The sequence below is a fragment of the Panulirus ornatus genome, chromosome 25 (genome assembly GCF_036320965.1).
Source record: "Panulirus ornatus isolate Po-2019 chromosome 25, ASM3632096v1, whole genome shotgun sequence".
Classification (NCBI taxonomy): Eukaryota; Metazoa; Arthropoda; class Malacostraca; order Decapoda; family Palinuridae; genus Panulirus; species Panulirus ornatus.
Window position 1 is genome coordinate 10618702 of NC_092248.1, and position 14202 is coordinate 10632903.

General features: G+C 40.0%; 1 protein-coding gene across 5 annotated transcripts in view; it reads left to right on the plus strand.

Annotated features, from left to right (window-relative positions):
* Nucleotides 1–6077: 6077 nt before the first annotated feature.
* Klp31E (kinesin-like protein 31E) overlaps nucleotides 6078–14202 on the plus strand; it is a 212125-nt gene continuing 204000 nt past the window's right edge. For all 5 annotated transcript variants that reach the window (XM_071677592.1, XM_071677591.1, XM_071677597.1 and 2 more), the window contains exon 1: nucleotides 6078–6304. In XM_071677592.1, the coding sequence (XP_071533693.1) occupies nucleotides 6270–6304 (35 nt within the window). In that variant the 5' untranslated portion in view covers nucleotides 6078–6269. The remainder of the gene's footprint in view (nucleotides 6305–14202) is intronic.

Here is a 14202-nt window from a genome sequence, read left to right on the forward strand (position 1 = left end):
AAGGAATGAAATATTAGTTTAGATTTTATACACCCCTTAAGTTTCTTTGAATTGATAATGACCTCTCAAGGGGCAAAACAGTTAACAGTTATGATTTAAAGAAACATGTACTCGTTAATATGCTGCATAATTTTTACAGTATTAGTAGTTTGTGTAAACATTTCGTTTATCAATTTTTGTTTCTTGCACTTAGTCTACTAATACAGTAATTTTCCTGCTGCCTCAAATTGTTGCAGTGCTGTATCAGCTTTTTACTCGGCCTTTACAGTCCTTTTAACACTGTCTTGAGTTTCTATTGTGAGTCTAATCCTAGTTGGTACCTTAACTGTTCACCATAAGGGATTGTTATTTAAACAAGTAGCTTTGATAGACACTTTATGTTAAACCAAATGAATGATGTCCTAAGAATCGTTTGAGAATATCGTAAGGATTGAGGTAAAAATGTTGAATTATGAAGCTGAGAGTTTAAGATATTTGATAAAGACTTTTTTTTTTTTTTTTTTTTTTTTTTTTTTTTTATACTTTGTCGCTGTCTCCCGCGTTTGCGAGGTAGCGCAAGGAAACAGACGAAAGAAATGGCCCAATCCCCCCCCATACACATGTATATACATACGTCCACACACGCAAATATACATACCTACACAGCTTTCCATGGTTTACCCCAGACGCTTCACATGCCTTGATTCAATCCACTGACAGTACGTCAACCCCGGTATACCACATCGCTCCAATTCACTCTATTCCTTGCCCTCCTTTCACCCTCCTGCATGTTCAGGCCCCGATCACACAAAATCTTTTCACTTCATCTTTCCACCTCCAATTTGGTCTCCCTCTTCTCCTCGTTCCCTCCACCTCCGACACATATATCCTCTTGGTCAATCTTTCCTCACTCATTCTCTCCATGTGCCCAAACCACTTCAAAACACCCTCTTCTGCTTTCTCAACCACGCTCTTTTTATTTCCACACATCTCTCTTACCCTTACGTTACTCACTCGATCAAACCACCTCACACCACACATTGTCCTCAAACATCTCATTTCCAGCACATCCATCCTCCTGCGCACAACTCTATCCATAGCCCACGCCTCGCAACCATACAACATTGTTGGAACCACTATTCCTTCAAACATACCCATTTTTGCTTTCCGAGATAATGTTCTCGACTTCCACACATTCTTCAAGGCCCCCAGAATTTTCGCCCCCTCCCCCACCCTATGATCCACTTCCGCTTCCATGGTTCCATCCGCTGCCAGATCCACTCCCAGATATCTAAAACACCTCACTTCCTCCAGTTTTTCTCCATTCAAACTCACCTCCCAATTGACTTGACCCTCAACCCTACTGTATCTAATAACCTTGCTCTTATTCACATTTACTCTTAACTTTCTTCTTCCACACACTTTACCAAACTCAGTCACCAGCTTCTGCAGTTTCTCACATGAATCAGCCACCAGCGCTGTATCATCAGCGAACAACAACTGACTCACTTCCCAAGCTCTCTCATCCCCAACAGACTTCATACTTGCCCCTCTTTCCAAAACTCTTGCATTTACCTCCCTAACAACCCCATCCATAAACAAATTAAACAACCATGGAGACATCACACACCCCTGCCGCAAACCTACATTCACTGAGAACCAATCACTTTCCTCTCTTCCTACACGTACACATGCCTTACATCCTCGATAAAAACTTTTCACTGCCTCTAACAACTTTCCTCCCACACCATATATTCTTAATACCTTCCACAGAGCATCTCTATCAACTCTATCATATGCCTTCTCCAGATCCATAAATGCTACATACAAATCCATTTGCTTTTCTAAGTATTTCTCACATACATTCTTCAAAGCAAACACCTGATCCACACATCCTCTACCACTTCTGAAACCACACTGCTCTTCCCCAATCTGATGCTCTGTACATGCCTTCACCCTCTCAATCAATACCCTCCCATATAATTTACCAGGAATACTCAACAAACTTATACCTCTGTAATTTGAGCATTCACTCTTATCCCCTTTGCCTTTGTACAATGGCACTATGCACGCATTCCGCCAATCCTCAGGCACCTCACCATGAGTCATACATACATTAAATAACCTTACCAACCAGTCAACAATACAGTCACCCCCTTTTTTAATAAATTCCACTGCAATACCATCCAAACCTGCTGCCTTGCCGGCTTTCATCCTCCGCAAAGCCCTCACTACCTCTTCTCTGTTTACCAAATCATTTTCCCTAACCCTCTCACTTTGCACACCACCTCGACCAAAACACCTTATATCTGCCACTCTATCATCAAACACATTCAACAAACCTTCAAAATACTCACTCCATCTTCTTCTCACATCACCACTACTTGTTATCACCTTCCCATTTGCGCCCCTCACTGAAGTTCCCATTTGCTCCCTTGTCTTACGCACTTTATTTACCTCCTTCCAGAACATCTTTTTATTCTCCCTAAAATTTAATGATACTCTCTCACCCCAACTCTCATTTGCCCTTTTTTTCACCTCTTGCACCTTTCTCTTGACCTCCTGTCTCTTTCTTTTATACATCTCCCACTCACTTGCATTTTTTCCCTGCAAAAATCGTCCAAATGCCTCTCTCTTCTCTTTCACTAATACTCTTACTTCTTCATCCCACCACTCACTACCCTTTCTAATCAACCCACCTCCCACTCTTCTCATGCCACAAGCATCTTTTGCGCAATCCATCACTGATTCCCTAAATACATCCCATTCCTCCCCCACTCCCCTTACTTCCATTGTTCTCACCTTTTTCCATTCTGTACTCAGTCTCTCCTGGTACTTCCTCACACAGGTCTCCTTCTCAAGCTCACTTACTCTCACCACCCTCTTCACCCCAACATTCACTCTTCTTTTCTGAAAACCCATACAGATCTTCACCTTAGCCTCCACAAGATAATGATCAGACATCCCTCCAGTTGCACCTCTCAGCACATTAACATCCAAAAGTCTCTCTTTCGCACGCCTGTCAATTAACACGTAATCCAATAACGCTCTCTGGCCATCTCTCCTACTTACATAAGTATACTTATGTATATCTCGCTTTTTAAACCAGGTATTCCCAATCATCAGTCCTTTTTCAGCACATAAATCTACAAGCTCTTCACCATTTCCATTTACAACACTGAACACCCCATGTATACCAATTATTCCCTCAACTGCCACATTACTCACCTTTGCATTCAAATCACCCATCACTATAACCCGGTCTCGTGCACCCTTGAGCTTCGTTTCACTCAAAGCCAAAACATCCAGGTTCCTTTCCTCAAACATACTACCTATCTCTCCTTTTTTCACATCTTGGTTACATCCACACACATTTAGGCACCCCACTCTGAGCCTTCGAGGAGGATGAGCACTCCCCGCGTGACTCCTTCTGTTTCCCATTTTAGAAAGTTAATACAAGGAGGGGAGGATTTCTGGCCCCCCGCTCCCGTCCCCTCTAGTCGCTTTCTACGACACGCGAGGAATACGTGGGAAGTATTCTTTCACCCCTATCCCCAGGGATGATATACATATATATATACATATACACATACACACACATACACATACATACGCACATATACACACACACACACATACATATATATACATATGAAAAATGTAAGAAACAATTTAGAAAACTGAAACTTCTAGCTTGAAATGAATGGAAAAAAGATAAAGACTTATGTATCACTATTTGAAAAAGAAATTAATGACCCTTAAAACCTGCAGTGTGTGCACGATAAGTATGTTATTGGTATCCCTCCATTGTTAAATGAAATACCTTGTTTAGAGCACTCCTTTGACTTTCATTTCAGTTTTTCTTGCAGTACCATGACGCTCATCTGTAAAAGGGCTTGTCCCAAAACATTTGCCTGTCTAACTGTATCCTCTTGTTTTATGGTTAAAATTGTATAGATTTTATAAATGGACAAAGTTATATATTTTTTTTTTTTTTTCTTTGTCGCTGTCTCCCGCGTTTGCGAGGTAGCGCAAGGAAACAGACGAAAGAAATGGCCCAACCCACCCCCATACACATGTGTATACATACGTCCACACACGCAAATATACATACCTACACAGCTTTCCATGGTTTACCCCAGATGCTCCACATGCCTTGATTCAATCAACTGACAGCACGTCAACCCTGGTATACCACATCGCTCCAATTCACTCTATTCCTTGCCCTCCTTTCACCCTCCTGCATGTTCAGGCCCCGATCACACAAAATCTTTTTCACTCCATCTTTCCACCTCCAATTTGGTCTCCCTCTTCTCCTCGTTCCCTCCACCTCCGACACATATATCCTCTTGGTCAATCTTTCCTCACTCATTCTCTCCATGTGACCAAACCATTTCAAAACACCCTCTTTAGCTCTCTCAACCACGCTCTTTTTATTTCCACACATCTCTCTTACCCTTACGTTACTTACTCGATCAAACCACCTCACACCACACATTGTCCTCAAACAATGTGTGGTGTCAATTGGGAGGTGAGTTTGAATGGAGAGAAACTGGAGGAAGTGAAGTGTTTTAGATATCTGGGAGTGGATCTGGCAGCGGATGGAAACATGGTAGCGGAAGTGGATCATAGGGTGGGGGAGGGGGCGAAAATTCTGGGGGCCTTGAAGAATGTGTGGAAGTCGAGAACATTATCTCGGAAAGCAAAAATGGGTATGTTTGAAGGAATAGTGGTTCCAACAATGTTGTATGGTTGCGAGGCGTGGACTATGGATAGAGTTGTGTGCAGGAGGATGGATGTGCTGGAAATGAGATGTATATATATATATATATATATTGAATCAAGGCATGTGAAGCGTCCGGGGTAAACCAAGGAAAGCTGTGTAGGTGTGTATATTTGCGTGTGTGGACGTGTGTATGTACATGTGTATGGGGGGGGTTGGGCCATTTCTTTCGTCTGTTTCCTTGCGCTACCTCGCAAACGCGGGAGACAGCGACAAAGTATAAAAAAAAAAAAAAAATATATATATATATATATATATATATATATATATATATATATATATGATATGTATATATATATATATATATATATATATATATATATATATATATATATATATATATATATATATATCTATATATATGAATGGTCTGTTGTAAAGTCTGTTACAAGAATATGAGCGACTGAAAGGGAAGGGAGGGGGGGGGGGGGTGGAAATCCTCCCCTCTCGTTTTTTTTTTTTTTTAATTTTCCAAAAGAAGGAACAGAGAAGAGGGCCAGATGAGGATATTCCCTCAAAGGCTCAGTCCCCTGTTCTTAACGCTGCCTCGCTATCGCGAGAAATGGCGAATAATATGAAAAAAAGAAATATATATATATATATATATATATATATATATATATATATATATATATATATATACATGAATGGTCTGTTGTAGAGTCTGTTCCAAGAATATAAGCATAACACAATTTGTTTCAAGAATATAAGCATAACACAACTAAACTGGAATTTGAGAAGACGCGCTGTGTGAATTTTAGCCTATTATTAAACTGAATGAGTTAGAATTGTACTTGGTAATCAGATAATTACTCTAAATACAGTAATTGTTTTACCACCACACACAAATATATATATATGTAGAGAGAGAGAGAGATGGGAGGGTGGAACACACTTGAACGAGGTACGATAACAAAGCATTAACATTCCATATTTTTTGTCGGTTACTTTCCATGAAATCGTACTGTCTCATAGTGTAAGGTAAACGATTATTGACGCCAGGCATGCAGCACAGTTTCCTAAGAATTTAAAAGCACTTACAATCAATCCTTTCAAGTTGTATTTTCTCACTTATGGCGAGCGTTGGAGAAGAGTCTTTGCGCAGCATTATAAGCAATGCCAGTTTTTCTTTTATATTTTCTTTTTTTTAAGATGAAGCTTTAGTTTAACCCATGCTTGAATTATATTTTCGATATCTATAAGCGAACAAGTGGTGCTGACTAGGAATCTAAACAAATGAGGTCCGATATTGGTAAGGTACATAGAATAAATTTCCCACTTGGCATCGGTCGCGCTAGTATCGTATTTGAAAACAACCACCGACAGTCAGCTGTTGGCATTGATCACGTGTGTATGTTGTACCGTGCGTTGTGAGGTGCAAGTGTTAAGAGGAGGTTTCGTGTGAATAACTTTAATTCACCTGGGACTGAAATTGGGAATGTCCTCGTGTATAATTGGGTCCGCTAGTCAGCACTGACTGTAGCCGGCATTACCAGCACAGTGAAAAATGGGGGATGAATCCAGCGTTCGCGTTGGTGTCAGGTAAGGTGGGAGTGTAGGTCTCAACGTTCTCACCCATACAACTAGAGAACGTTGCCACTACTTGTTTTTATGGAACACGTCTGTAATTCAGTATACGGAAGTCTTCGGCTCTTTATTCGAAGAACCAGTTAAAGAATCTTATAATGCAAGGGATTAAATTGAGCAATACTTATAGCCTGTTATTATTTTATTTAGTTAGTGATGTCCTATATTCTGCTTAAATCACTTTCTAGTAGGTCAGCAAGTGTCGGTGACCATAATATTGTGCAGATTTATCTGGCAGCAGTGTTTATTTACTCAGTGAAACCTCACTTTGCAAAAATATTATCTGAGGGGAAGGATCGTAATTGGGGTCCTCGTGGAATACTTTCATTAGATAAGTAAATGGTAAGCTGCGAATATATTTGGAAGGTATGGTTAGAATCATATTACTCTGATAAACGATAATATAGTGGTGATAACCTTATATATATATATATATATATATATATATATATATATATATATATATATATATATATATATATGCATGTAGTTTAATCTATTACACTCAGACATTTACATCATAGAGTTGTCACCAGCATTTTATCTACGTCGGCTGTAGCTTAAAGCCTCACATGACCTCATTAGTGCCGATAAGATAAATATTTGCAGTCTGTAGCGACTATGGTTCCATTTGTAGTTTGGCACCGCTATATACAATAGTCAGCACAGGAGCTTAAAAAGTAATATATCGTTTATGTTGCGGGTCATGTTCATTTTCATTCCTGTGGTTCTTAAGGGAAAGTATGCCCTATCTTTGTATAGTAGTTTCGTTCTCTGTATCTTGGTGACTCTGGGTGAAGTATTGTGAAGTAGTTGACTAGCGTGCGTGAAATTTGAGGAGTGGATTCAGTGGAGTTCATGTCTTTGATAGTCGGTGAACGTGCTGGTACATAAAGTTCAGTGTCTGACAAGACTGGGGGACGGTTCTCAAATTAGGGATGGTTGGGAACTTCCAAGATAAAGATCCACTAGTCATTGTTGTGAAGAGAAGAGTTGAGAAAGATTACAATGAAGTAGGGCTAACAAAAAATTCGAAGTATTGCCGAGTTTGGAAGCCATTTAAAGAGATTTAGTGGTGCCTGCGAAGATAATGGAGGTGTTTAAATGCCTTTGCATCGAAAACAAGGCTGCATTCTAGCCTTGGATAAATAGATATATGAAAACTTACCGTTGGGAGTTTCCGAGCCTCTTTTGATTGATTTCAGCTCAAAGATGATTTTTGTATAAGTTTCCAGTTAACGTAAGTTCGTAGAAAGAGCACTTTCCTTGGACATCCTAATTGCTGTTGTCATGTCATGTGTCAAGAGTTTTAGTTGGAAAAAAAAAAACTCAGTGTTATTACTCATTTCATATTCTTGGATGACAACTATACCCGTGCTTCGAGAGATGCTAGTACTAGTGCTATCGGGTTGCCCGGAGGTAAACTGTGGCTATACTACCGGTTGCTATTCAGTCTTGTTCTAGATTCAGTAAGCCCAGTAACAGAGCCTGTTCGGCAACCTGTCAAAATGCCCCATTTAATATTCAACTGAAAAATCGGCGTATTGCATTTTTTTTATTTGACGTTAGCAGAAGTTGACAAGATGCGTGACATTTGCGGTAGCTTGTATTACTGTGTACTTTACCAATTTGTCTGGTAAATTTTGGTAAGAGGTGATGAAGAAGAATGATGAAGCTGGTGAAAGATTGGTCATTTTTGTATAGCCTAACGCGTGTAAAGTAAGCAGATCCTATACTAAGTTTTGTACATTAAAATGTTAAAGATGTTTGACATTTGTGCTTGGGTGATTTAAACACATCATTCTTGAACAGTTGTATTTAGCCAGTGCGCTGAATGCTGAAGCAGCACTTGATAGCCAATCTGAAGAATAATGAAATTGGATTGTCAATTGATTCATGAAAATAAGACCTTGAGAACCTGTCGGGTAAATCAACATAAAGAAGCCGACGGGTCGCGTATGTACTAAGTTAAAGGTCTCCTCAGGAGTGGAATATATCGTGCAAAACCCCAGGCAACGGTGAGGTTGTGTGTTAAAGTGCTTTTTACTCAGAAATGAAGATGATTGTGCTTAAAAATTAGTGTACGGTAGGTTGTCTGTGAGGTAGAGCACACAAATGTTAAATGTATATTCTGCTTACCGTGTCCTGCATCAATCTTTGTTAGAGTAGCCTAATTTGTTGTATATGTGTATTTTAAGCATATGCCTCTATTGACGGTACATCTCTTCGTATGTTCTAGTCGGTTTACTTATTACTGAAACGGCCTTCACAGAAGCAATTTGCCTTGCTTTCAAGATTCCCTTTTATGCTACCTTTTGTGGTAGCTAATGAAAATTTTCTTTGTATCTAATCCCTTCGAAAAATATGTTCAACAAATTGTTGCTCATATGCGAGTTCCATGGATGGTAGTAAAAAAGTTACAAAGGACTCTCTCTCTCTCTCTCTCTCTCTCTCTCTCTCTCTCTCTCTCTCTCTCTCTCTCTCTCTCTAACAGGGGTCATGGTGGCATTAACTTTATTTTCCATTTGATTAATTTCTGTACGACCTTTATTGTTCATCTTATCGCATTTTTAATCTTTTGGTTGTTAATTATTATATGGGCTGCGTTTCTTCTCGCAAGACCTACATCTTTCTGAGTTCAGCAGTTTCTCCAATTCGTTTCTCAAACATTCCTCCCGGTTATGTGATGTTTTTCTCCTGGCTACAGATCTTTATCTTAAGGCCTTTGCTTGTTGTTCATTGCAGTCAGGGAGGTACCGGTGCTCGTGAATCATGCTGGTCTTTGTTACTCCAGGGTCCAGTCCTTCAAGCTTCGAATGGTTCCGCCTCACAGACTCTTCTAAGGCTCGTACTTCTTGAGTACGTTGTGTTTATCTCTCTGGTTTAACCTTGAGTGGGATTGATACCAAAATTCATGTATGTGATTAAAAGATTTATCCTCATTTTTTGTTTTGTGTACTTTTAACCTATTATTTCGCTGTCGCTATAACCATATATATACTTATATATATATATATATATATATATATATATATATATATATATATATATATATATTGAATATCTTGAGTATGCAGGAGGGTACAAGGCGTGCCCTGGATAGTGATAGTGATGACCGGGTTGTTTTCGGTTCATTACTCATAACAGCTAGAAAATGGCTATGATCGAATGCGGCCTTTCTTCGTCTGTTCCTGGTTCAACCTCTTTAACGCGGGTAACGAGGATCAAGAAAAGATATAGATTTTTTTAGATAGATATATAGATAGATAAATATATCAGGGACAGAATTTACTCCTTTGAAGCGAGAAGTTTCCTTGGCGAGACTACTTTCGTCAACTGACGAAGTTGCAGTCTCACCAAATTCACTCAGCACTCGTGTTGTAATAACAAGCAGGCCGAGTTCAGTAACCCTCTTCTCTCTTAACTAGAGTGGAATCAAAAACCTTCTTACTCATTAATTCTTGTGGCATCACCTCTCTTCAACCTTCTCATTCCGTACGCCGCTATGATGCTGCTCTCTCTCTACTCTATAGTTTTTATTTTTGGTGACTTGTCTTCGTGAACTGTTAGCTTGTCTCCCCATTCCCAACGTTTGGTCCCGTGGCACGAGTTTGACTGTTGCTTCCCACAACTTTTGTATGGAGACCAGCCACTCAAGGATTGGCAGTTATAATGCCTCCTTTCCTCAAACAGCTTAGCTATGGAATTCTCCTCCTTTCTTTCCTTCCTCTTATAATCTTTCCTCCTTTAACGTTCAGGTCTTCAAGGACTTGCGTAGCCCTAATTAACTTCTACTCTTTTCTCCCCAACATTTTTCTTTCATCCGAGATGGTCTTGATTTGAGCTTATTTGTCCGTACCATGTCGGTCACACACGCACACACACACAACACACACAAAACACACACACACACACACACACACACACACACACACACACATATATATATATATATATATATATATATATATATATATATATATATATATATATATTTTTTTTTTTTTTTTCAAGCTATTCGCCATTTCCCGCGTTAGCGAGGTAGCGTTAAGAACAGAGGACTGGGCCTTTGAGGGAAATCCTCACCTGGCCCCCTTCTCTGTTCCTTCTTTTGGAAAATTAAAAGAAAACGAGATGGGAGGATTTCCAGCCCCCCGCTCCATCCCCTTTTAGTCGCCTTGTACGACACGCAGGGAATACGTGGGAAGTATTCTTTCTCCCCTATCCCCAGATATATATATATATATATATATATATATATATATATATATATTCATATAGTGCTTTGTGGTAAAAGGTGCTTCCTTGCACTCTTTTATCATTTCGAGTGTTGGCTGACAAGTGTTAGCTTTATGTATGTTTTTCCTGGCTACGGGCCGGTTCACCGCCAGCCTAGCTGTTATCATGAGTCACCATCCAGCGAGAGTCACGCCATGCGACCTTGAGTGTGTGTTCACTAAGTGTAGCTGGTATGTGTGTCACACATCCAGATGTGCTGCGGCACCCAGATGTTTAGGGCAGGTGTTATGGTGGAACACACTCCGGCAGCCCTCTTTCCTACCCAGACTAGGTCAGTCCCTGTTGGTGTATGGAGTAAATGCATATATGTATGTATTGACATCGATCGGAGAAGTGTGCCTTAGTAGGGTGTTTTTAGTTCTTAAAAAGTCGAGACAAACGGTTAGATTTCGGTGGAATGTTATCATCATGATAACATTTTTTTTTCTAAAGGTACAAGATTTGAAGTCTTTACCGAATATACCTGAACAACCGGGATGAGGAGCCTCAGACTGAACTTACAGAGGTGAAGATTAGCCCACACAACCCATGTTCGGTAAGGCCCATATGTAGTTCAAGAGAGCAGTGTCACTTATGTCACAAAAACTATCTATGGATAGTCTTTGTTGATGTCAAACCGTTCAGCTTTTTTAAAAGGATATCTAATAAAAGATTAGATTCAGCATGTATAAAAGCACCGCAGTAATCATGTTTTTATGTGGATTTTTCTTTTAGATACCTTGAATCTCATTAAATTATGGAACATTTTACGGTATAAAATGTCAGCGGGTTGCAGAGGAAGGTGCAAAACCGCATCAGCAAGTTTAGACGAACACAGATCAGCATGAAAACATCTTGGGACAAAGTAGTATAGAAACAGTAATCAGAGCTACGTCGCGTCGTGAGGAACCTTGCATAGTGATCAGCGGTTTTCAAACGCTGACACTTCGTACACTAGACCGAACTCTTAAGACATCGCAGGCGCCGTCATATAATGACAGTTACCTTAAGGGAAGGTGAGAAGTATAGCAACATTCATTTATATCAGAAAGTTTTAAAAAGAGTGCATCTAGTAACGAAGCCATTAAAGCTGAATATCAAAAGAGGTCAGTCCATTCTTCGCTCTCATTGCGGAAAGGTGTAGTGCATCTGGATAGCGGAGTGACTAGCATACACTCAACAGATCTGATGAAACAGACTTTGTGGATTTGGTCTAGACTTAAAGAACTGATCATTTATAATGGATAGTGTAAAGGATAACGAAAATTCAGTACCTAATTATCATCCTTTGCATTAAATCACCGGCGGTCACGATCTCAAGAATTTACAGGATGATAATTAAGAATAGTCCAAGCATACTTAGAAGATTTGTGAAGCATAATCAGAAAGAATTCTTGGAGGCTTTGATCGCGCAGGTTCAAGGTTAAACCCATTCTCAAACCATCCCCTTCCCCCGCACTTGTTTACCCTACATCGTTTCAAATTTAGTAACTCTTAACATTCATCCTTTACATACTCTTCAAAACTATCAACAGGATTAGTTTCTCTTTGGAGTCTACCACCGAATCCGTGTCATCTGCAAACAGCAACTGATGTACCTTTTATGTCTTCCACCCCACGTAAATTTAGACCCATCCCTTGTTCCAAGTCCCTTGCATTTACGGACCTCACCATCTCGTGCTTTAACAGATTAAACAGTCATGGTGACATCACAATCTTGACGCAGACCCTCTTGCATAGGGAACCACACACCTGCGTCCCTTGTTCCCTTAAAGTAACGACTGATGATTTAAAGTCAGTTGGCCTTCGTCTTGTTGATAATATGAATGTTAACTAAGTGAATATGCCATCATGGGTCTGGGCGTGTTTGATTAAATACTTTAGAAGTTGAGGTTAACTTTTCAATGCTCATTTTGTAGTAACAATCCCTGTGTATACGATCCTTGCTCTTGATTGCCTGTTTGTCAGCGTGTTTAAGTGCAAGTGACTCATCATCCACTGCTGTTTGGATTTATAAATTATAAACAGCCGAGATATCGGTAACATGTCTACTCTACGCCTGGAGGGTGAAGCCGGTCGTGCGGGAAGTGTGACCAGATTTGTTGTAAGATCGAGAGACTGGTGTAACAAGTCGGATCAGGTCAGGTGTGGAAGGTGACTGGCGTCCAAACACGTGACTACACCGCACATGGCCGCCACGTTCTTGTCCTAACACGCGCTAAACAAACCTTCCTCTTCTAACAAAAAATGTGTAAAAAAAACTGGTTTTTCGGATGGAAGTCATGTCCACTTGGTAAAGTGGATTCGCGTTGATCATGTACGAAAATACGATTTTCAGCATTTAACAGCTTGGTATACCAGACCACAGTAAGGAACCTTGTTCGAATGTTGGGTTGCAGTGTAAGAGTCTTGAAGTCCTCTGGCCGGACGTGTTTGCAAGCTGACATCATCTGTTTGAATACGTTAGCGTTAGAACTGTGAATTCCTTAAGCTAGGATTGGTTATACTGGTTTCGCAGTTGTGAACTAGGAACCTTGAGTTAGCTTTTACCAGTCGCAGAGTTGTAATCTGTGGAAACCTTATAATAACTTCTGAGGGGTTTTGCGCGTCCGTTGTGGGATCTGTTTCTGTGTTAGTCATCTCTGTTGCACGGATACTGCTAAAGAAATACACGTAATGAGTACGAGTATCCGCTGCTTCTGTTTAATTCATACGTATTTACATGTACTCCAGACCACGGTACAAGTAGCTAGATATGACTTAAGGGAGACATTGGCAGTTCGTACCCATGCAGCAAAACTATTGGCATGGAAATTAACGACGCTTACGCTTAAAAATCGCTTAAAACTTGACTCATAAGCGAAGTTAATTTCAGGTTTCTGTAGTAGACGTCGTTGAACCAGTAGATGATGCCTAACCTGGGTTAAGTTCATAAGTTCTCTTGTCATATTCAAGAATGAGAACGCACACATTACGATACAAGTAACCTCCGTCATTAAGAGAACCTAGCACATCTGGTCATATTTGTAGTTTAAAATGGCTTGAAAAGTCTCACATTCTGTTCTTCCAACTGTTACCTTGCGTTAGTCGTCAGTATGATAGGCGAAAGTAGACTTGAGTATGCGGAGGCTGCATTTGGACATCTTCAGCATACGGTGTGTTGGTGTTATGGCGTAGTTGGGATTGGCCAGGTTCCAAGTGTTGTGAGTGTTGGGTCACTGCTGCTTAAGTATTGTTGACGCGCACCTGCTGCACCAGTGGCCCTTAATTGAGAGTGTAACAGGCGCAGCTGAGTTCGCTCAGACATATGGGGTAGTGAAGAAAAGTTTTTTTTTTTTTTCATTCGCATCATTGGTATTTACTAGGAAACTTTTCGAAAGATGATGGCTAATTTGAATTTTCCGTTGACCAGCAGATATGTCTTACACATGAGAAAAAGTCTTCTAATGTGTTGTTGCAAGAACACGAAGGAAGATATGATCATGACTGAACATTCGGTAGTTCATTTATCCTTTATACGTCTGGAAAACTGGGTGATCACTATATTACTGTACGAATATGGTTATAAGTAGATG